This window comes from Syngnathoides biaculeatus, chromosome 20 (assembly GCF_019802595.1).
Source record: "Syngnathoides biaculeatus isolate LvHL_M chromosome 20, ASM1980259v1, whole genome shotgun sequence".
Classification (NCBI taxonomy): domain Eukaryota; kingdom Metazoa; phylum Chordata; class Actinopteri; order Syngnathiformes; family Syngnathidae; genus Syngnathoides; species Syngnathoides biaculeatus.
In genome coordinates this window covers 6,193,923-6,217,341 of record NC_084659.1, presented here as the reverse complement: position 1 = coordinate 6,217,341, position 23,419 = coordinate 6,193,923, and the positions used below count along the sequence as shown (strand labels likewise).

The window sequence follows — 23,419 nt, the reverse complement described above, 5'->3', positions numbered from 1 at the left end:
GACTGAAACGGAGCAGCCGTGTGAAATTTGTAATTCAGGCTCATGTTGACATTTTTTTGGGTGACGGCCATTTTCCCAAGATGGAAGCGCTTCTCTTCCTCCTTTCGATGGAAGTTAATGCAATTTTATTATTATTGACAAAAATCCCTTTTTTTTTTGAATAACGCCATCGTTGCAGATGGTGTTTTTGCGTCACCGCCCCGCCCTCGTTTGAAGGCTTTCCTTTGGCGGCGCGTTCCGACCCGATTGACGCCCGCGCAAAGGAAAGCGGGCCTCGCTGGTTTGGAGTTGGCTTGCATGATGTGGCCAGAACCCCCGACGACAAATCCCGCATTTTGCCCCGTTTTCTTTGGCCGTCCGGATCTTTGTTCTGATGCGGTCCAGGCGGATTTGACCCCATTTGCCACTGCAAACGTCAAAACTGCTAAAATATGCCACTCGATTGACGAATTTATTGGGACACGCACGCCTCCTCCCGAGTTGTGAAGGGTCCAGGAACCTTCCGGCCAACGTTTAACTGATTGGCCGACGAAAAGCGGGCAACTCCAGGAACCTTTTAGGTCCGCTGACCGCTGCGCATTTTGGCAGGAAAAGTTCTTGGTGCAGGTACTTTTTTTTTTTTTTTTTTTTCTAGAAACACCAAAAAGTAAAAGTTGTTGGAACTTCTTGTGGCGCTGTCGTTTCGGTTAGTCTTCCAAAAGTTCCGAGTTCCTTGGGTGAAGTCCAAGTCGTCCAAATTAGCCAATCGTGTCCCGGTCGTGTTGATAGGCTGGCGTGACCTGTCCCAATACTTTTGTCCGCGTAGTGCCACGTGATCCGGTGCAGTGCAGCGTGTTGGCGGCGGCCATTTTTGTTCCTCTTCTCTTTGTAGTGTTTCCATGTCCGTCCATCTTGAGTTGGGTCCAGGTTGCAGTGTGGGTCGGCTCTTGTCGTGTGCATGCCCGACACTTTTGTTCAATTTTTTTCTAAATTGTTTTTGGACTTCTGACTTTGCCGTGAGCGTCATTTTTGGCGCCGCCCTGCGGTTCCGACGTGTCTAAGCGCCCCTCTCGCTGTGGTTTCTTTCTCTCTCGTGGCAGACGCTCCCCGACTTGAAAGCGGACAACCAGAGGCTAAAGGACGAGAACGGCGCGCTCATCCGAGTCATTAGCAAGCTTTCCAAGTAGACCAGACCACCGCCCGCCCGCCCGCCCGCCTGCCTCTCTAGCCCCCTCTGCCAGTGACTAATGGAATTGCACATTTAGGTAGAATTGCAAGAGACATCAGAGACCCCCGCTCCCACCCGCCCGCCACCTCCCTCCGTTTACAAACCCGACGTCTATTTAACCAGTAAGCCTTAGTTGTACATAAAGAAGACCGCTCGTGAGGAACAGTTATGATTGTTATTATTGTTATTATTATTACAACAACACCTGATTTTACTTGTGCCACGCCGCCTTTTAGTTCCTCCTGTTGCGTGCTGTGCCCCCCTCACTCCCCTCCCTCCTGAGAAGTGCCACTTGGTTTTTTTTTTTGTTGTTGTTTTTTAAATCCTCACGCGTGCACCCACTCACTCTCGCACACACTCATGCCACACACACCCCCCCTGCCCCCCTCCCTATTCGTTTGACTTTCAAGGGGGGAAAAAAAAAAAAATTTGAGGCGGATCGTGTGGAATTTAAGCTTTCACTGAATGTGCAATATGCATTATTGTTATTTTTTTATGCTCTATGACATCACTTGGTTTGTCGGACGCGTCACTCTTCTCACTTTTCTCCCCCCCCCTTTTTTTTGTTTTTGTTTTGTTTTTGGCATGTAGTGTTAGATGGTTTATACTCTATTTGTCACATTGTTTTAGCAGGTACTGATTGAAGCTATGTGTAAACACACAAATCTGTGTGTGTGTGTGTGTATGTATATATATATATGCATATATATATATATATATATATATATATATATATATATATATACACACACACACACAATGTGTGTGTATATACATAATGCTGTATGTTTTTGTTTGAGCAGCATACGCTGAGTCTGTTACTATTAAAAGTATACCAATTCCACACAGTACAAGCAAGTGTCATTATCTTTTTTTTTTTTTTTTCGTGTGTGTGTTATTAGAGGCGAAAAATGTTTCAGATTTCAAAGCGGGATGGCCGAGGGTGTTTTTTTTTTTTTCCCGTATTTTTTTTTCTTCTTACTTCAAGACAGTCTTGACCAAACAGCGTGACAGCGTTTCGCTTTCGTCGTCTTCACTAACTTGGATGAGTGCTGTTGTGTTTTTGTAGTATTATATAGCCCCCCCCCAAAAAAAAAAAAAATCTTAAGTCTCCATTTTGCGAAAAGTCTACGTGCACTGTCGACGCCGCGAGTCCAAAACACGCCGTGGGAATATCCCCCCCCTCCCCTCCTCCCCTTGCCAACTTTCATGCATTTCAGGTGGCCTTTTTAAGCGTATTTCAGTCAAAAAGAAGAAAAAAGTTGCTCTAAAAAGGCTGACGACGACGATGATGAAGAGGAGGAATATGACCATCTACTCTGGTTAAGTTTTTTTTTTTTTCTTCTTTTTTGTTGTTGTTTTTCTTGTAAAATAGGTGTGTGGCTTAATACGTACAAGCTGTGCTGTGACTACCGACCACTGAAGAGTTCGTTAAAAATAAACTTGTACATTGTAAAGTTCACACGTCTCACTCGTTTTTGCCTACTGTAAACATTTACTTTAAAAAATAATAATCACAGCCTAATTCCATTATACTTTGATTATAAAAATATTTAGAAACTATTCATCGTGCACGATATATTTTTAAATGAGCCCTCTACGATTTACCCACGCACTATGCCCTTTCACCAGCAGATGGCGCCTTCACCAGATGACTTTTTTTATGTGAACCATTAGTTGTATAGTGTATTCGGCAACGTGACGTCATTTGTGATTTAACGCTGTGCAAGATTTTGACCAATTTGATTTGGTTTTTTTTTTTTTTTTAGCACATTTTCAGGTTATTTCCGTATCCTGCATTTCTGAGGAACTAAGGGCGGATACTGTATGCTCACCCATGTCAAAATACTTTTCATTGCATTTGTCAAACGTGTGCACATTTTGCGCTTGAAAACGCACAATCGTGACTCGGTGAAATAAAGTAATCAGCTGGGCGCTAGCTGGTCGGCGTGGGAGCGTCGCCTTTGCCGTGACTCGGCCCAAATGACTCAAAAACAATCCTGTCACTCGCATCTTATTTTACAATCGTCCTCATGATAGCTGACGTCACGCTGCAATCATGCAGTATTATGCCTCGTATTTTAGCGTGTCCATTTAAAAAAAAAAAAATAAAAATAAAACAAACCAACAGCCAATTCGTAAGATACTGTGCAATCATTTTTAAAAATAAAACCAAACATAGTTGTCATATTTCCCACCGCTTTATGAGCTCGTAAATGTCCCGGAAAGAGCCGAGCGCGCCGGTGTTGTTTTCCCAGGAGCGCTTCGGCACCGCTCGGGAGTCTTCGGGCATTTCCGGACTCGGCGGCAGACGCTCGGGAGGGCAGCGCGAGCGGCGGCGGCTCTCAGAGCGCAGACGGTGGCCGCAGACAGGCGAGCGGGCGTCGGGCACACCTGGTCGGGAGCGCCGGTGCGCGAGTCGGAGGACCCCAACGAACCTGACACAGGTGAGGAAGCCGCCGTTTCGCCACACTTGGCTCGCGAAAAAGTTCACTTTCACTACTTTGGAAAGAGTTTACAAGGCAAAGTGCTCCCGCCTTCGAAAGGAGCCATTTTTTCGGTTGTTGTACTTTTTTGTTCATCTTCCTCCGCCTTCTGCCCGCCAGCAGCTCCCGGAGCCACTCAGTCGGGAATGCGGCGTGTTTAAGGGGGAGGTGAAATTCTCACGAAATCGCTGAAAGGGACGCCGAGCCACCGGAAAAGAGCATGGCGAGCGGCGGCGGCGGCGGCTTCAAGTCGAGCGCCACCACCGACTTCCTGGAGGAGTGGAAGGCCAAACGGGAGAAGATGAGAGCCAAAATGCTCGGGGACATCGCCGCCGCCACCGGGGCCGGCGGCGGCGCCGCCACCTCGGGGAACTGCCGCCTGCTCGAAGAACCGCAACACCCGGCGGGCCGCCCGAAAGCCGACTCGCCGGAGCGTCGCGCCCCGGACGACGACGACTGCGGCGGCGGCGGCGGCGATCGGGAGAGCCCGCCGCCCGGTAAGAGCAAAGAGAAGAAGAGCAGCGGGCCCAGCGCCAGGAAGGGCAAAGGTCAGATCGAGAAGAGGAAGCTGAGGGAGAAGCGCAGGTCGACGGGGGTCGTCAGCATGCCGTCCAACGAGGTCAGTCAAACATTTTTTGGCCCTTGGCGTCAACTGTTTGGAATCATTAAAACAAGTAAAGATCATACAAATATTTGTCATCTCCTAATATTCAATAGAAATGAGTTGGATGCGTGATTCATGTCTTGATGAATTGGATCAAATAAATATATAAAGTACATTTTTTACCCCCCACCCCCCATATTTATTCCCAAATAGTTCCTGCTTTGGTTTGTATCATGTCAGAAAGTCTACCCAAAAATTTTTTTTTTTTTTTTTTTTTGCAAAGTCAAAGCAGATGTTGTTTGCAAATGTATTATTTTGATTCAACACAAAGATAATTGCTGTGCTTTCATGGACAACTGAAGAAGAATGAGAGAATATTTCATCTTGATTGATTATCAAAATAGTTATTGTTGACTTTGGTAATCAGTTGGTTGTGAGCTAATTGTTGCTCTTTTCGATTGTTTTTTTTTTTTTTTTAAACATCCTTTTTGATTCCTTGCATCGTTTTTCCACGCAAAAACGCATTTGATTACCATTTCTGTAAATTTGCATCGTGACGTTCGCACTTAGTTTGACTTTTTCTGTTATCATGACGAGCGCTGGCGTAGACGCGTCCAGAAAAAAAAAAATGTGGCCAGGAGGAGCTGTTTTTTTTTTTTTTTTTTTTTTTTTTCCCCAGCAGCTTTCCAAATTCCTGCCATACATGTGTCCGCTCTAATCTGCTGCCGATGTTTGGAGGAACGAAAGCAGCCAGAGGAGGCCCAAAAAGTCCGGATCCACTGGACGGGGTTGTCGAGCTGAAGGATACATCACATGCAGCAGCCCCCCCCCCCCCAAAAAAAAAAAAAAAAAAAAACATCCCGGGCCCAACAAATTGAATCAAAAAGCAAAAACTGTTCACATCCTCTGTAGGTGACGGATGCATGCCGAAGCAGCAGGTGGCGCTGCAGCCCCCGATAGCTCCGTTTTGAGCCAATCGCGAGCAGTCGTGCAAAATATTTCGTTCATAACTTATGATTACGATCGGCAGAGTACACAAATCAGATGAAAATGGATGGAATTTCAAAATAATTCGGCTAATAACGAATGTAAGAACAAAACTCGGCGGCGCGGTGGATCAGCTGGTAAAGCGTTGGCCTCACAGTTCTGAGGACCCGAGTTCGATCCCGGGCCTGCCTGTAACGAGTTTGCGTGTTCTCCCCGTGCCTGCGTGGCTTTTCTCCGGGCACTCCGATTTCCTCAAACGTCCCAAAAACATGCAGCATCAATTAGACACTCTCAAATTGCCCCTTGGTGCGATTGTCTCAATGTGACCTGCGATTGGCCGGCGACCAGTTCAGGGTGTACCCCACCCGCCTCCTGCCCTTTGACAGCTGGGATAGGCTCCAGCACTCCCAGCGACCCTTGTGAGGATAAGTGGCAAAGAAAATGGATGGATGGATAACAAAACTGTTGAATCGATACATACATTAAAATATCATTTCGGCCTCTTATGAAAATAAGCGCAAAAGTCTCGGATAGTCGGTCGGGTCGAAGGCGGACGGCGCTAAATATCGCGCCGCGCTTGCGTGTCGGCTGCTTATTAAGCGTCTTGTGTAATAAACCGCACACACCATAACCAAAATCATCCCGCGCCGCGTCGTCAAGTTTACAGAGCGGACCGGACCTGGGTTTAGTTTACCATCAAACATTAGCTTGGACCTCGGTGTAGCCTTTAAAAAAAAAACAAAAAACCCCAAAAAGTCGAGTCTCCTTCCTGCTTGCCGTTGTGGTTTGTGCAAACCGTGATGTAAGCGAAACAAAAGAATGGGTGTGTCCGGCAAGGCTGTGAAGCGTGCGGCGCTCAAACCGGAAAACCAGGAGCCCGTCCGTCCTTGTCCCAAACATCCATTTTGTGTCCCGCTGAGTTGTCACCATCCCGCTGGGGAATTGCAACAGGAAGCAGGAAGTGGAAAAAGAAAAAGAAAAAGAAAAAGGCCAGCAGCCACTTTTAATTCTCCAGCCGCATGGGGTGGGCGGGAAATGAAAAGATATGAATAATCCAGAATTCATCACGTCTTCAAATCGACATTTTCCCTTTTCTGTTTTCAAATAACGTGAAATTTGACGCGGCACGGTGGGGCAGCTGGTAAAGTGTTGGCCTCACAATTCTGAGGTCCCGGGTTTGATCCCGGACCCGCCTGTGTCGTGTTCTCCCCGCGCCGAGGCGGGTTTCCTCCGGGTGGGCGCTCCGGTTTTCCTCCCACATTCCAAAAACACACAACATTCATTGTACACCAAATTGTCCATAGGTGCGATTGTCAGTGCAGCAGTTTGTCTTCATGTGCCCTGCGATTGGCCGGCGACCAGTTCAGGGTGAGCTCCGCCTCCTGCCTGTTGACAGCTGTGATAGGCTCCGGCACTCCCCGCGACCCTTGTGAGGATAAGCGGCTAAAATGGATGGAATTTGGAGATGCGCTCATTTGCTTGGATGCAAACAGTACGTCGATAAAAGAAAACATCAGCACCCGCTTATTTTTCTTTCAATGCAAAATTATCGCCGCCCCCCCCCCTCCCCCCACCACCCGATGACGTGGGCCGGCGTGTGCGTGACGCACACACAAAAGCTCTGTCGCTGTTCATTCACTCAGACCAAGTCTGTCCGCCTGGTTGGGTCGGCGCCTCCGTCGCCGGGCCCATAACGAGTGAGTTGGAATTTGGAGGGGGGGGCTCAGGAAATAGAAGAAAAAAAAGATTGTTTTAGTTTCAAGGGAAGAAAAAAACAAAAAGTGCGTTCCCAAGTCTACTCTTCAAATGATAGCAATAACATCTGAAATATACCCGCAGCGTACAGTTATTGTATTATTTGTACAGCCGATGCAATTTATGTTCATCCATCCATCCATTTTATTCACCGCTTATCCTCACGAGAGTCGCGGGAAGTGCTGGAACCTATGCCAGCTGTCCACGGGCAGGAGGCGGGTGGGGTACACCCTGAACTGGTCGCCGGCCAATCACAGGGCACACCAAGACAATCACACCTATGGGCAATTTAGAGTGTCCAGGTAACGTGGCATGTTTTTGGGATGTGGGAGCAAACCGGAGTGCCCAAAGAAAAGCCACACAGGCGGGTCTGGGATTGAACCCGGGACCTCAGAACTGGGAGGCCAACGCTTTACAGCTCACCCACCGTGCCGCCCAATTTATGTTCACCTAAATTTAAAAAAAAAAAAGAAAAAAAAAGATGTTGCGACACAACTCGTTGACAACAAACACAGAAGACGAGATCCGATAACGTTCCGATGTGATCCCTTCGCAATGAAGCTTAACCCCAAGCGATGTCATTCTTGCTAATTCCAATATGACACGATTGCGATTTGATATACTGCCAATTATAATAGCGTGCGAAACGTGATACTTTACGAAAGGAAAAGTACACCAATCACGGCCGGGGCTTACTTTCGCCAGCCGGTTGCGCCGCGCCCGACGTGTTTTCCCGTCAAAAAGCAGTTTCTACCTTTTGAAAGCGGTTCCAGCGCGCGTCACGATGAAGGCGCGCTTGGGCCGTCCGAGTGCACACCCCCCCGAACCCCCGGCCTTTGTCTTCCTCCCACACAGCCTGATGAGTGCTTGGGCTTCTTCCAAGGATGTCCATTACAGAACAAAACTCTCTCTCAATCGCAACCTTTGATTAGGGCGGGGGTCATTCGCAAACGTGGAAGTTTTTTCCTTCTGAAGAAACTTGTACTTCTGTGAGGTCCTCGCCAATACTCACCAGAAAACGCACTGACGGCCCGTCAAATCCTTGGTAGGAAAGACCGGCACCGGTGGCCATTTTACGATCGAACTCATCTGACTCTAAACTTACAGACGTGACAGACATCCCGAATTTTGTCCGATATCAGCCGATAAACTTAAAAAGAACTTTTCATTGATTGTTAATTTTCTTCATAGTCCATCCATCCATTTTCTAGCGCTTTTCCGGGTCAGGTCGCGGGGGAAGTAGCTTCAGCAGGGATAGCCAGACTTCCCTTTGCCCAGTCTCTTCTTGCAGCTCTTCGGGAGGGATCCCGAGGCGTTCCCAGGCCAGCCGAGAGACTTGGGCTCTCCGGCGTGTCCTGGGTCCTTTCCGGGGTCTCTCTCTGGTGGGACATGCTGCCTGGAACAGCTCACCAGAGAGGAGTCCGGGACGCATCCGGATCAGATGCCCCGGCCGCCTCATCTGGCTCCTCTCGATGCAGAGGAGCAGCGGCTCGACACTGAGCCCCTCCCTGATGAGCGAACTTCTCGCCTGTTCTCTAAGGGAGAGTGAATTAAGAAAATGGAGTCCGCTGTTGTTGCTTCTCTCAACTGCAAATAAAAGCGGTCAATACTTTGCAGGACTTGCGCTTAACTGAACCAAAACATTTAAAAGGAATCGGTTGGAAATTAGTTTCCGCATTGTCGATCAGTCGAGACCACAGTGAAATTCTCTCCTGACCAACCCGATAAGCGGACGTGACATTTAGCACGCTAGCACAAACATTTGGCTTCGTCGTAACGCGCGTTCCGAAAAGGTGGCGTGACGCGAACGGGGTCGGAAAGAACTCCGCGATCCGTCAATTAACGACATCCCGGCGGAAAGGAATCCAAAATAAGGCGGAAAAGGGCAAAGCGTGCGGGGGAAACGTGCGAAGCTGCAGGCCGAGCGGGGGCCAAGAGGCCGCCGACGAGCTTCCAGGTCATGAAGACGCGTTGCGGCCAAGCGAGAATAAATCCGCGCGAAGCACGCCAGGCACGTGCAGACGTTTTTTTTTTTTTTTTTTTTTTACGTTAAAACTGCAGAATTTATCAACTCGTTTAAAAAAAAAAAAGAAAAAAGGCACTTCCACGCCGCCTCGCCCGCCTCCAACCGGTAAACCGAGACGTTGCACACCAAACGTGTTTGGCGAGCTCTCCGGAGCGCCGGCTCGAGAGGGAATGCGGCCTTTTGTTCTCGCTGCGACATTTTGGCACGGATTAGCCGCTGAGTCACAACATTCCCGTCCGAGGCCGGCGAAGACACGGAAGGCAGGAGGAAATTGAGTTCCACCTCGGATCGGATTAGTGCGAGCTCCGGAATGCCGGGAATGTTCATTAGCTCCCGAGATTCCTGCGCTCGTTTTGCGCGTCGTTACGGCCGCCTGCCTTCCTCTTTCGGGAGAAGGTGAAGGAATGTCGTCCCGAGAGCGGGAGAAGAGCCTCGAGGGTCCAAAAGAATGAAACAAGAAAAGTTCGCCATGATGTGCAATTACAACACGTTCTGCTCACACAACTTTGAAATGGTCCCAAAAACTTTGGGATTGGATGAGATGACCCTTAAATGTGCAGTAGTGCCTCCCCCCCCCCTCCCCCCCACTTTATTTTCATCAAGGGTCTAAACCCCAAAGAAAATGTTTTATTCATTCATTTTAAAGCATTACCCTTTAAAAGTTATTGTTTTAAAGGTTTTTTTTTTAATATATATATATATATATATATATATATATGGGCTGTGGGCATGTACGTGCACACGCCAATGACTCTCTGCTAACAACACTGACTAAATTTAGCTCCTCCTTCCCTGAGTGGAGATGGATCACTTCAAAGTACCGTAATTCCTGGCTTAAAGAGCGCACCTGATTAGAAGCCTCACTGAGTACATTTGAAAAGGAATTACCATTTGGTACGTACACACGTTGCAGCTGTGTAAAAGCCGCAAGTGCCCACATTGAAACCCGCATTCATACACGAGATATTTACAAAGAGTTTAACGCTAACAGGGCCGGTTAAAATAAAACTTACCGGTAAATATCACTGAGAAACGCCAGTAACACAGCAGCAACATGCTAGCAGAGCGCTAACACCAGCACAGCGCTTACAGGGCCGGTAAAAGTCAGTTCCTCGGCACATACATTCCACCGGTCTCACTCTTACCTTTTCCGCTCGAGTGCCCCCTTTGCGGCCGTTAGAAAAAATGCCCAAATTAGCCACATCACCATCAAGCATGGCTTGTAGGCCGGAAAATACGGTACTTCCTTGAGACTAATTTTCGTACTTTCAGGGCTATGGGGAATTTGTCACCGGTGAAGTTGGAATACGCAGGGATTACTGGAAGTGTGTATGACGCAAAACAATCAAAAAAACTTAATAAAAATGCCGATAGGCAAATTTTAATGAATATTTTTACCAGTTGGGGCACCTCAGCCAGCGTCCTCACAATATTGATTCCCTTTTTTTTTATCATCTTTCATATTGAAAGGCAATTAATTTGAAATGACATTAAAGTCTGTCAGAGTTTGCGGAATATTGACGAATCCAAGTATTAATTATAAGCAAGGGTGAACATTTTGAGGCTCGGAGTACAGACGAGGCGGTTGCGTGTTTACTCGATGTCGCGTTTGTCGAAGTCAGCTGTGAATGATCGACTTGCTCGGGGGTCAAAGTGCGTTTCCAGGACGGCCCAAAGTCAACCGGACGCTAACGCTTCATCGCTTTTTTTTTTTTTTTTTTTTAAATTAAAAAGCAGCGGCGACGCTGAGGCCGATTCGTTTGTTTCCATTTCCGGGGAGGAAATCAAATCGCTTTTATTTCACACTTTCACACGAACGTGGGCAAATTGTTTGTTAGCGGCGGCAGAAAATGAAAGGTGGCGCTCGGAGGACGCCATCGCCGCCATCCGCGCTCGTCTCGTCTCGCCTCCTTCCTTCATTTTCGCCGTCGTCTCTTGTTCTCTTTTAGCCGTTTTTTTTTTTTTTTTTTTGTGTGTCTGTCCGGGCCGAAACCGCGGCTAATTGGGCCCGACGTGGACCTTTTCACTCAGGGGGTGTACGCGCTTTTGTTGCCAGCGGTTTGACAGCAGACATTCATTGCCGTTTCTCGCAGTCTGGATACTCCTTCTTCTTCTGTGGCGCTCGCGGCAGGGGGGGGTTGCGTCTGTCGAGGGTCCCGCTGCCGGGATCAACTTGCACTTCATTGGAATTCCTCTCGTATTGAAGCCTGGCTCAGCGGCGACCGGCCCCCTTCACACAGGGATTACCTTTCCTCCGGCGGGCGGGCCTCATTTTCCTTCTCGCTCCATATTTGGGCGTATGCGCTCACTGGCGCATACGTTTAAAAACGTACATTTTCCCTCCCAATGGCGTCTACGGGGAAGGGGGGGGGATGCATTCCTCGACTGGAAGGGGCCTGTCAGCTAATCAAAAGCCTGAAAAAACATTCTTATCACGTATTCTGGAATAACAGAGAACCGAAGCGTATATTCAACGTTAGCTCTAAAAAAAAAAAAAAAACGTCTGTTTTTGAGTGACGCGCGTGTATTTAAACTCATTTTGTGGGAGTGTTCCAGTACTTGCGAAACGTTTACACAGAGAGTCGTCGTCGTTAGGCTAATGCGACAAAACCAACCGGTCGGTCGACTCGCGGCCTTTTGATGCACGCTAGCGCGTCGCGACCTGTTTCTGGTGACGAGCGCGAGCGCTACGCTAAACATTCCGGATGTCGCGCGGTGTCCACGCCCGCCGTTTGAAGCCAAATGAGGCGCTTGAAGACTTTCTCTGATTGTGTGACAGAACAAAGGCGTTTTGCGAATGCTCCTTGAATAATTCTTCCGGAATGGGTTGGAGGGTGATGTCATCGTGTCCCAAATACACGACGAAAACAAACACCTTCAAAGATTGACAAAACTGAGCTGTACTGAATAGATACTGTCCCGGATTTTTAAAAAAATTGTTTAAGGCTTGGTGCTTCATCTGGTAAAGCTTTGGGCTCACAGTTCTGAGGTGCCGGGTTCAATCCCGGACCCACCTGTGTGGAGTCTGCATGTTCTTGTTTGTCTCTATGTGCCCTGCGATCGGCCGGCGACCAGTTTAGGGTGTTCCCCGCCTCCTCCCCGATGATAGCCGGGATAGGCTCCAGCGCTCCCCACGTCTCTCGTGTGGATAAGCGTTGAAGAAGATGGCTGTATGGATGTTTAATGCGCAATAAGATTTGAAGATTTAACTCATTCAGTGCCAACCAGCGACATTACGACAGATATGTTCCGTCGATGGCAGCGAGCGATTTTAGTGATTCTCTGGCGTTCTTTGAGACGAAGACCACATCGCAATCTTTGAGAATCACTCGTTTAGGGGACGTTTTCAACCAATTTCCCTCGTCAGGTGTTCAATAATCACGGCATAATCCGCCGCCAACAACACAAAAGAAGACGATTTATTTCCAAGCGAGGCACCTAATCCCTTTGCTCAATTAGATTTCTTTAAAAGAGTCGCCCTGCTAGCGCTAAAATAATTGAACGCTTACCCGCCGGGAAGGACGGGGCCGTTTGTTTAGCTCGGGCGAGACATTATCTCCTTAATTAGGCCCAGAAATTCCACTTGGGCAGACCCGAGTCCTTCTGAAAAGGATCTTTGCTTTTCAGCCACCGGCTGTCCGCCGCACAATTCCTTTTGATTTGCGCCAGGACTCTTTCTGACGATTAACTCCGCTCGTAAAACGCAATTAACGGGACACGCACTGCAAAAACTTAAAGGCGCACACCCAGCAACACATTGACGCATTTCATTTGGGGGAAATTATTGTATTACGAGCGTGTCGGATGGAATTCAAGTCGAGTAAGTCGAGGTGCCGTTGTCGTTAAGTTTCAACTAGCCTGAATAATAATTACCAAAAAGATCCTTTCAAAAAAAAAAAAAAAAAGTTCTGCGCTCTTCAATTTGATGAAAGTCTGAAATTGCAGATGAAGCTTGTTGTGGCTGCCAAACAGGACGACTGGGCAGCGCCATCAGGTGGCCCCGGGCCGCTACTGCCGCTTACCTAACCGCCCGAGCCCCGTCTTTTGTTTGCGCGACGGCCGTCTCCGTGATCCCCGTAATCAGTCACCCGGCAGGTGTCTCGATTATCCCACACGGGCGCTTTGGGATCGTCGCGACGCGCCTCTCGGCAGGAGGGGCGACCTGCGCTTTGCGACGGAAAAGCTCGGCGTCGTCCGCGGGGGTGATTCGTCTTGCCCGCAATCCGAGCGCCGGCTTCCGCTGCGACGGTTTTGGCTTTTCGGTCATGGAATCTCTCTCTTGTGTAAAAGTCCTTTCTTGGAGAAGCTAATTACCTTGGCCCTTTGGCAAACACGAGGCGCCGCCGCTCAAACGCTTTGAGGTCCCTCGTTCAAGGCAGAACCAGGAGGGTGGTGGAGGTCCGTGAGTCCAGAAGTGAAGAAGCCGGTTGGACAGCCGGCCGAGGTGACACACGTCTGGCAAACACAACAGGACGGACATTCCGAGCCCACTGGAGAGGTTAAATGGTGGATTAGGCTTTGGAGTTAGGATTTAGGACTGGTTTCGGGGTTGAAAATGAGCGTCGAGAGATGGCGTCATTGGTTAGCAGTATGGGCAAGGAGTCACATACATGTGACATATTTTTACATATCAGGAGTAGATGGGCTGCATATGTTTTTGCCGTGCATGGTTTTTAAGTAGAATGTGATGAAACCTGCGTCCCACTCGATTAATCGATGAGGTCATTGTTATTTTCTCACCGCAGGACAGCAGTCCCAACCTTTTTTTTTTTTTTTTTGCGGCGTGAGCATCTAGCGAATGAAATCCACTCGAAGCGCTCTTAATATTGCACCAGATAAAAAGGCCCGCATGAAAGCAGCGGAAAGAAGAGGCGGCTCTTGTCTCCTGGCACTTCATCATCGTGTTTCTTTGCGCGACATTCTGCGGCTCTTTAAATCCTCCCTCGCCCTGAAAGCAAACCGGTTCAGCGGCTTCTCATCCAGAGAAAATGGTTCGGAATAACCGCAGCCTAACAGCTTTGAGCTGTGTGCAGGGGGGGAACAATAAAAAAAAAAAAAGAAATCTTGGAACAGGAAGGAAGAGGTGAAAACAAGATTAGACGTTTGACAAAACACAGGACCACTTCCTTTAAGCCCAACGGGTCTGTGAGGTTCATACCTAGTCTGGTCTGGTCTGGTCTGTGGTTACAAAACAAAGACGTTCAAACCACCCCAAGAACTGCACCGACAAGGAGGTGAAGACTGTTGATCCGCGTGACCTTTTTCCTTAGTTCCACTCACTGGGTCGCATCCGGACTCGATCGAACCCGAACATTCCAACTGGTTTGCTGATGAATTAACAGTCGGGGAAAAGGATTCCTGGAGAACGTTAGCGGTCCCAAACAAAATAGAGACGTTTACGTAACACCAGGATTGAAAGCAGATGTGGTGATACGTGATAACAGCTCTGCTGTCAAGTCTTAAAATAGATCCCATGTGCGTGTTGGTTCTGGTCCAGACCGCTTGTAGCGATCTGTGATTAACCAAACTTGACACACTGACAAAACATCCCGATTTTGTCGCGTTACAATATTGTTACCCTAGCATGAGGGAAGTCTGGAAATTTGGGGAGAAATGCAAAGAATATCTTGTTTGTTTTGGGTTCAGGGTGGACTACACTTACAGGTTTAATTTCTTCGATGGCCAAGCTCATATTTTTTTCAATTGATTTAAAATCCGATGTAACTGCCATTAATCCATTCCAGCCCCCGGTAAAACCATCAAGCGAAGGAACTTAAAAAAATCGAATCTTCCTGGACACGGCACGTGGTTTGCTAGCGCTGCGTGTTTGCTTATGAACGGAACAAACAAAAAAACAAACCAATGAGCGATGTACACGAGGATCCATGCAGGATTCGTTTTGGACTCAAGTAAACACCGTGCTGAGCCCCCGAATCCTTGACCCTCTTCTTGTAAACAGGAAGGAGTAAAGGTTCTGGATCCTTTCCAGCGCCCACTCAAGTCAGCCAGTGTCGTGGCTGAAGCCTTCCGTCTTCTCTTTTTGTGCACGTTTCCATCCATCCGCTCGACGCAATCATCCTTTCGACTCTGACGTTGCGCTAAGAACCGCAGTCGATCGTACCATTTGTGCAAACATCCCTTATAAGGTTGCGAAGCCAGTTTGGAGTCGCAAATCCATTCCAAAGTCAACTTTGAGATTCGGGATTGCGACGTGTAAATCGCTTTGACAACGGGAGGTTGAAGCTGCGTCCAGAGAAGAAGAAGATGGAAAGTTCAGAGGCTGTGAGAGCAAGAGGGAGCCGGAAGACCTCCCCGAGGAAAACTGATAACGCATTTGGCAGGAAAGGCCTCGCAAACCGCTTCATTCCTGGGAAGTTATTTTTAGCAGCCTGATGAGTGAGTGGGCACCTTTTGTCCCGCCTGCAGCGTCAAACAGGAACCGTTGCTTTGAATTTGGGACATCCGTAATCTTGAAAGGTTTCAGCAGCCCCCCCCCCCACCACCACCACCACCACCACCTCATAAAAATGCTTCAGATAAAAGCGCATTTCTGAAAGCCGCTGTTGCCTGAAGTCCACTTGTCTACGTTCCAGAATCCCTGTCAAGTCATAGAAGCGCCGTTCCTGGGACCGACTTCACGTCGGTGTTGCATGGGGTCAGAGAACTTCTGGCACCTCGGACGTCAGTCCCCGCCGGCATTAGTTCCGAACCGAAGTTTACTTTGTCGGGAACCCGAGGAGGTCAAAGCTACCGGAAGTTAAAGGAGCTCCTGTTGCTCCTCACTTCCACTGTCTTAAGAGGATTACAAGTGTCGAGTCAGAGGTTATCTCGGCCCGCCAACAATCCGCGCTCTCGTGGCCCACTTATGCGTCGCGTTGAGTTCTTATTCTCACTCCCCGTTTTTCCCCTCTTCTTCTATCATCCGTCCAGAGCTTGGATGAACTCGATGACGACGACGGCGCGGAGAAGGACGGGCGGGATGAGGAGGAGCAGCTGGTCCTGGCCAACACTTTCCAGAACGAGTCCATGACGGCGGACCCGGCCACGGGACTCGTTTCGGTCAGTTCTCGACAACTCTAGACTCGTTTCTGGAAAAATGGGACTCGGTTTTTGTCAAAAACGAGATTTCACACGGATGTTTCAAAGTGACTCGAGCAATAAATGCAAAACAAGATGAACGCTAATCTAGCACAGGGCAGAAAATGTCAATCACAACAACAATCACTGACAATCGTTAGCCTATCTTTGATAGTCAGGAGCAACACACGGTCCTGTAAAACTGGCTAGGTCGGTGTTTTACAATCATTAAAAAAAAAAAAAAACCGCATGGCTAGCATTGTTGCTTTAGCTTAGATTGTAAGGAATTCTCATAAAGTGTCGAAATCTGTGTAGCATTAGAAAAGAGCAAAACTGTGAAGTTGGCTAACTTTTTATTACAAAAAGTAAAAGATAGTTAGCCTCCTTAGCTTAGCTTTGATTGTAAGGAGCGACACTATCTTTAGATCACCCGTCATAAAAAAACGATATTAGCCTCACTGGCTAACACTAGTGTTGCGTTTTTGTTTGTTTTGTTTTTTTTCCCCAAAGATAACGCGAGCACGTTGTTGACCTTGGAGAAAGGACTCAAGGTTGGAAGTGTTGCCAAACGCTGGTACAGTTGAAACCAGAAACGGCAGCTCATTGCGTAAACTTGAAAGAAGGTGTCCAAAATAACAAAAATGAGCTCCGCGATGGGCCTCCGCGCGCCGGTCGTCCATCTTGCGGCGTCTTGAATTTCGGGCCGTCACGAAAGCGCTAACGCGGAGCAGATGTGAGAAGCGGCGTTCTCGTTCATCATCACGTGCCCGAAGACGCGCAAAGAGCGAAGCGGGCGTTCCAAGTCGACGTTCCGCCGTCACGCGCTCGTGGTTATCGGGCCTCGTCGACCCGTTTTGGCCGTTGCGGAACATTCCGCGGGATTATCTGCGTTTCACGCGCCGCCAAGCTTGCCGCTAACCTTTTCGGTCTTTCTTGGAATTGCAGAGCGCATACGAAGAAAGATTAGCCGACTTAAATTTATGGAATATGAAGAACAACTGATCTTGTGAAAGCGAATCCCAAAAATTGGAAGCTACCGGAGTAGAAAATGAGTCAACCCACATCACGTTACCAAGAAAGATGTTTCCTGATTTGGCCACACAGAAGCAAAATATTTCGTTTTCTAACAGAAATGCCGTCGTCTTGATTCTTTTTAACAGCAGGAAAACCTCGGAAAGATCACGCCAGGCTTTAAGTGGATCTACAGCAACCTAAAGTTTAGATTTGAATGGATAAACACCGGATTTATTGGAGATCTCCGGATTTCCCCAGACGTGACGTTTAGTGGCCGCGGACCCGCGTGGGCCCGTTTGGACGTGTAAACGCCGGCGAGAGAAGCTCATATTTAACCGCCCGCGAGAAAACACTTCATCGATCACCATAACGCTCGAGTGCGTCGGATGCGCCGCGCCGGGAAGCCAAACGGCTGCGGTGCACCCGGAGGAACATCAAGAAGTCATCTGTGCCACGTAGAGCTGTCGCACAGATTTGTCTTTTTTTTTTTTTTTTTTTTTAAGTCAGGCACTGCGCCACACTACAAGAATGATAAATAAAGTGCGGTGCACTGATGGGGAGTCGTCCTGTACACAGTCCGCGACCTTGACTCACGTAAACCGTGTCTGGATCGATGTTCAGTCGTCCAGTTCATGCTAATCTGCAAAAGTCGAATCGAGAGGACCAAACTCTTCCCAATTGTTGATGTTTCAGTTTGAAATCGATGTTCCCCTTTTTATGTCTCCGGCCGGTATTGTTGCCAAGGGCTGCCACGATCAACTCGAATAATTGGATCATAAAAACCGGTTGTTGCAAAATCTCTGCCTTGGAGTTTCACGGGGGTTGATTTTTTTCCAAATGGGCTCCTCCGGGTAAGGGCCAGCCGCTAACCTGAGCTCACAGCTGCCCATTCTTGGCTCTCATTTGCCGATGCCCACGTCACACGCCGGCCAAGGCCCTGTCATTTTTAAAAAAAAAAAAGCACACTCAAAAGTCACAGATACTACAGTACAGTAGTGTGTGAGGATGGGTTAGGGTGAGGACAACAATAATACCGTAATTCCCGGCCTACAGAGCGCACCCGATTATAAGCCTCACCCAGTACATTTGGTACGTACGTACGCCGCAGCTGCGGAAAAGCCGCAAGCGCCCACATTGAAACACGAGACATTTACAAAGAAAGACGGTGCAGAGAGTTTACCGCTAACGCTAGCGCCGTGCTCACAGGGCCGGTTAAAAAAAAAAAAAAAAACATACCGGTAAAAATCACTGACACACGGCAGTAACACGCGAGCGCAGCGCTAACAGGGCCGGTAAAAGTCACTTCCTCGGCACATATATTCCACCGGTCTCACTCTGACTTTTTCCGCTCGAGTCCCCCCTTGGGGTCGTTAGAAAAATGGACAAATTAGCCGCTTCACCGCATAAACCGTGTGGAAAAAAGGGCGGAAATGACGGTCCCTGCCCCTCACGCGTGCAGATTATCGTGTTTGATCATTTTTACGCCCTTCATTGACGGCTCATATTGTGGCCTTGGTTCCTAACGTTGTTTACGCGCCCTTTTTAATAATTCTCACCTGTATCAGCGGGCTTGCGTCAGTGACTAACGTGTGAGCAGAACACAAAATGTATGCAAAGCGCTTTGGATTCAAGTTGCCTTATCGGCTCCGTGGAGCGAACGGGTCCCCCGACTCCATTAAGTCCCCGGCAGACGGACTCCCTCATCCGAACACCGGTCAAGCCAGAGCCCAGGAGCGCTCTCGCATCACAAAGCCTGTTTCTATTTTCAAACGAACGACTTTTGTCACGAATCCCGAGCTCATTTCCCTTCTTCTAACGGACGTGTTGCATCCAATCTAACACGCTTCGGTCCAATTTATTCCCCCCCCCCCCCCCAGCCCCCAAAAGTGAGGAGCCACCTGGTTTCCCCGGGCGGACAATCCAAACAAGCGCTCGCCGGGACGTGGAAAAACACGACCTCGATTGCTTTTCCGCCGCGCACGGCTGATGTATTAAACGCAACAAAGCTTGTGGATGCGTAAGCTGCAGCCTTCTTCGGGTGGGAACGGTGCCGGTTTATGAAGAAACCAGTCGGACAAAAAAACCTAGAACTCATATTTTTTCCCGTTTGTTTCCTTTTCAGGACAACCTGGGAAGACCTGTCAACATCCGCCCCAAGTGGTAAGCAACACCATCCACGCAACATCCTGGTGGGGTTTTTTTTATTCCTCCCCTTTCCTTCGCTGTTGCTTTTTCACCCGATGGCCGCTTTTGAGCTTTCAGTTAACACGGCGCCATCTGGGTCCTCCCCCGACCCCTCGCGGGCAGCGCCGGGAGCAGTCGGGAAGGTTGGGCTCGCTCCGGCGCGCTTTGACATTTGATCAAATGACAGCGGCGACGTGCACGCGAGAATCAAAAGAGCAAAGAAATTCCAAAATATATGTGGACATATGGCAATGTTAAGTAGTCAAACGACTTAAATAAATGGGTAAAATATATAAATGTCAATGTGAACCTCAGAAATAATAGTTGGCAGCGGAGGATATGTTCTCAATAAATCTCGTAAAAAAAATATAAATTGTGGAGCTTTGAGGTATGAGTGACTTTTTTCTTTTTTTTTCCACTTTTTTTTTATCCAAGCTGTCCATCAGCTGATTTCTTGGAGACAGACAATAAATATTCTTTATCCTCTGTGAAGAACGGTGGCTCTAGTGAGTCCTCGGACTCGACCCAAGACCCCCCCCCCCCCCCCCCGTCCGCCATTTTGTCTGGCTAACGCTTGTCCGTGTTTGTGCGCCGGGAGGGTCATCGCATTTTTCGCCGTCCTTTTTCGACATTATGGCCCCAAAGAAGAAGAAAGAAATGCTTCTGAAGCCATAAGAAAATTCATTACCATGGAAATGAAGCTCAAGATCATAAAAAGATTGGAAGAAGGAGAAACGCCAACACCACCAAGGCTTCCGTGGTGACAATTATTCAAAACAAAGCCCGTATTTTAGCGCACGTGAAGAGTTGCGTTCCTTTTTTTTTCGGATACAATGATCACAAAACAAGGTTCTTGGATACTTGTGGAGATGGAGAGGATTGAGGACTGAGGACCAGGTTCCTTGGAAATAGCTAAGCACAGCTTCTTCTTCTCCATCCACCTCTCAGCAGTCATGCTAAGTACGTCATTTTGTTTATTTCATAGTATTTGTTTTCTATACAAATAACGGGACAAACCGAAAGGAAAAGAAGAAGATTTTGATGTAAATTGGGATTTTAATGGTGCTATCCGACTTGAGTCGAAATTTGAGTTAAGTCACTCCTGTAGGAACGGATCTCCGTCGTAGACCGAGGACTTCCTGTCCGTTATTACTGCAACTGACTGAGAAGTCAGGACTGTATCCAAGTTATAGCCGTCCCCACGGCTGTATAATACTGCCCTCAAGTGGCCGCGGTGAGCACAACGTCCATTTAGTTGAAGCAAAAAAAAAAAATGTGGAAAGAACAGTTTCATTCTTTTACATTCTGTTTATTTTAGAGTGGTATTTTTCTCATTAAAAAAAAAACAAAACAAAACATTCCAAACCTTTTTTGGGAGTGGGTGCATTTCCTTTCATTTCAACAGGGAAAGATGATTTGGAAGATGACGGCAGTGTTGGATGCTGCTGACTAATCTTGCATCCATCAAGAGGCAATTTGAGTGCATCAAAGAATCCGCGGTAGAAGCAACATTTTGTTGACTTTTGAGGCGTCAACACCCCCCCCCCCACCGCCAGCTGTCTTTTCCAGCGCGGCTGCGTAAACGGTGACGCACACTCGGCCGGCCTCGTATGCAAAACGCTTCTTAGGCAGAACGCTCGTCCACAAAGGCGATAACGCTCGGCTCATTGAACACGCCGACCCCCCCCCCTGCCCCCCGCCCCCACCCTTCTGTTCCTTTCACCAGTTTGTGATTTACGCTTTAATGAAAGGAAAGCCTTTCAAGCGGCAGGTGTGCTCATGATAATGCGCGCGTGTTTGTGTGTGTGCAGCGGCGGCGGCACGGACGAGGAGAGTCGGCATCGCCACAGCCGCCACGTTAGAGACGCCGTGCCGGGAAGTCTGGAGAAAAGGCTGGAGGAGCTGGAGCAGGTCAAATATTATTATTATTATTTTTTTTTTTTTTTGTATCCATGCTTTGTGCGAACACAAATGTCGTCAAAATTCAGATAAAAGTGGCCCGCCGGGGTCAAAACACGCACAGCAAGAATCCTCAAAAGGGTTCGCCGGAAGAAAATGTGATACTTTAAATAAATGTATTAAAAAGATGAACATGAGAAAAAAATCTGAAAAATACATCAAAAATAAAAATGGATAGAATAATAAATAAATAAAACTGGGGTTGAAATTTTGCATTTCCAAGAATTGCAGGAAAATGATATCAGCCAAGGTAAGCTTGCGGGTTTTCCCTGGCAACCCGCAGAGAAAGTTTGGACGAAATATTCAATCAAATGAAAGCAAAATTAAATCCATGAAAATTAATTGCGAATCTAAATTTTAGTTTTATCCATTCATCCATCCATCCATTCATTCATTATTTACCGCTTTTCCGGGTCGGGTCACGGGGGAAGGAAGTCGCTTCTGCAGGGATACCCCGGCTTCCCTTTGCCCAGCCACTTCTTCCAGCTCTTCCGGAGGGATCCCGAGGCGTTCCCGAGCCAGCCGAGAGACCGAAGTCTCTCCGGCGTGGCCTGGGTCGTCCTCGGGGTCTCTTTCCAAGTGGGACGTGCCCGGGCAAAGTACGACTCCAAAACCCCAATGATGACTCCAAAAATTGGATCTTGGTTTCCGGACGCGGGTCGCCGGGGCCTGGAGGTGGAGCTCGAAGGCGAGCGCCCGGCGGCCGGGCCTGCGTCCACGGGGCTCGGCCGGGGACGGCCCGAAAGGGTGACCCGGGTCCCCCTTCCCGTGGGCTCACCACAGGGGTCGGGTGCAATGTGAGCTGGGCGGTGGCCAGAGGCGGTCCGATCCCCGGCTACAGAAACCAGCTCTGGGGGTACTTTTAAAATGTAATATTTGGCTGACATTTGAAACGGAACAATATGAAAAGGATTTAGTGTGGCCTGTGGTCCGATGATGATGATGATGATGATGACGGCGGCGGCGGCGGCCGGTCCGTCAGGCTAACCTCTTGACGGTCCCGCTGCGCTCGGATCAAAGCTCGGCCCGAGTCGGAGTCGGGGCTCACTCGCAGAGACGAGAGGCGCGTTTGCCCCTCGTCCGCACGTCAAGGCCGAGAGCTCCTTTTGTGTTTTTTATGTATCGCATCGCACGTGCTGCGCGGAGCTTTTCAGTCACCCTGGAAACGGATTTGCGCTCACCCGCGATCGGGAGAATGAACGTTCTGCTTTGAGGCAAAACAAACATGCCGACGCCGCTTTTCCAGGAGCTGACCCGGGAGCGCCAGGAGAACGACAGACTGCTGAAGGCCCACCGGGACAAAGACGACCTCATCGACAAGCTCAAGGAGGAGATGGACCTGCTGTACCGGGTGAGCGGCGCCGGCGCGTTCGTGTGCGCTCAAATATCGAGCGTAAATGACACGAATGAAACGTCTAAGTGTCCCGGCGTTGTCCCGGCAGGACCTGGACGACATCGAAGACGAGAACGAGCAGCTCAAGCAGGAGAACAAAACTCTGCTGAAGGTTGTGGGTCAGCTGACCAGGTAGAAGCAGCTTTAACCGCGACGTCGTCACCCGCGTATTTAATGTAAATGACTTTGTATATAAGACCATTTAGATGGACATGAATGTATGCGCCTTTTCAAAACAAAAACAAAAAAAGATTACGACGTGTAGCTGCTTTGTCATGAAGAGTCCGCAGTGCCCCGGTGCACGGATCATATCACTTTTTACGCTTTGCACATTTCGATGTCGGAATATTACGCCGGTCAATGAGCAACGATTTCAGGACGCTTGATTGTGTCGTCGGGGTCCGAAAATGAACCGGGAGGCTTTGAACGCATCGCGAAAGGGAACGAGCTCTGCGCTTCTCGTCATGTTGTTGTTTTTTTTTTTTTTTTGTATTTTTTTCGTAGCTTTTAAAATTTTATTTAGCGTTGCATTATGCGTATACGTGTACAGAAGATGCAGTCGTTTAATAAAACTTTGATTATCTCCCTTCAGCCGCCTCGCTTGTGTTCATTACGCCTAATTGGATGTGATGATAGCGCGCCGCTCAGCCGCTAATGCAAAGCGGCGGGCGGCGCGGGTGCGGCGGCGCACGCGCGCGCAGATGCGACACGATTTCCACCTGCCAAT

General features: G+C 48.6%; 2 protein-coding genes across 6 annotated transcripts in view; both read left to right on the top strand.

The window, feature by feature from the left end:
* ppp1r12a (protein phosphatase 1, regulatory subunit 12A) overlaps window positions 1-2,669 on the top strand; it is a 34,352-nt gene extending 31,683 nt beyond the window's left edge. For all 4 annotated transcript variants that reach the window (XM_061806160.1, XM_061806163.1, XM_061806162.1 and 1 more), the window contains one exon: window positions 1,080-2,669. In XM_061806160.1, the coding sequence (XP_061662144.1) occupies window positions 1,080-1,166 (87 nt within the window). In that variant the 3' untranslated portion in view covers window positions 1,167-2,669. The remainder of the gene's footprint in view (window positions 1-1,079) is intronic.
* A 355-nt stretch (window positions 2,670-3,024) lies between these two features.
* pawr (PRKC, apoptosis, WT1, regulator) lies at window positions 3,025-23,283 on the top strand. Of its 2 annotated transcripts, none has more exons than XM_061806236.1 (7): window positions 3,025-3,654; window positions 3,817-4,312; window positions 15,996-16,124; window positions 19,279-19,316; window positions 21,152-21,251; window positions 22,546-22,650; window positions 22,742-23,283. In XM_061806236.1, the coding sequence occupies exons 2-7, from the start codon at window positions 3,914-3,916 to the stop codon at window positions 22,826-22,828; spliced, it is 858 nt and encodes a 285-aa protein (XP_061662220.1). In that variant the 5' UTR covers window positions 3,025-3,654; window positions 3,817-3,913; the 3' UTR covers window positions 22,829-23,283. The 2 variants fall into 2 exon arrangements, with proteins under 2 accessions (XP_061662220.1, XP_061662219.1); XM_061806235.1 differs by having other exon boundaries at window positions 3,814-4,312.
* The last annotated feature ends 136 nt before the right edge of the window (window positions 23,284-23,419 follow it).

Bases quoted from the DNA above. Each gene is read 5' to 3' on its own strand.
- pawr (XM_061806236.1), top strand. From the start codon at position 3,914: ATGGCGAGCGGCGGCGGCGGCGGCTTCAAGTCGAGCGCCACCACCGAC. The intron at 4,313-15,995 runs GTCAGTCAAACA...TCATCCGTCCAG, and splicing joins TCAGCATGCCGTCCAACGAG to AGCTTGGATGAACTCGATGA. The intron at 19,317-21,151 runs GTAAGCAACACC...GTGTGTGTGCAG, and splicing joins GTCAACATCCGCCCCAAGTG to CGGCGGCGGCACGGACGAGG.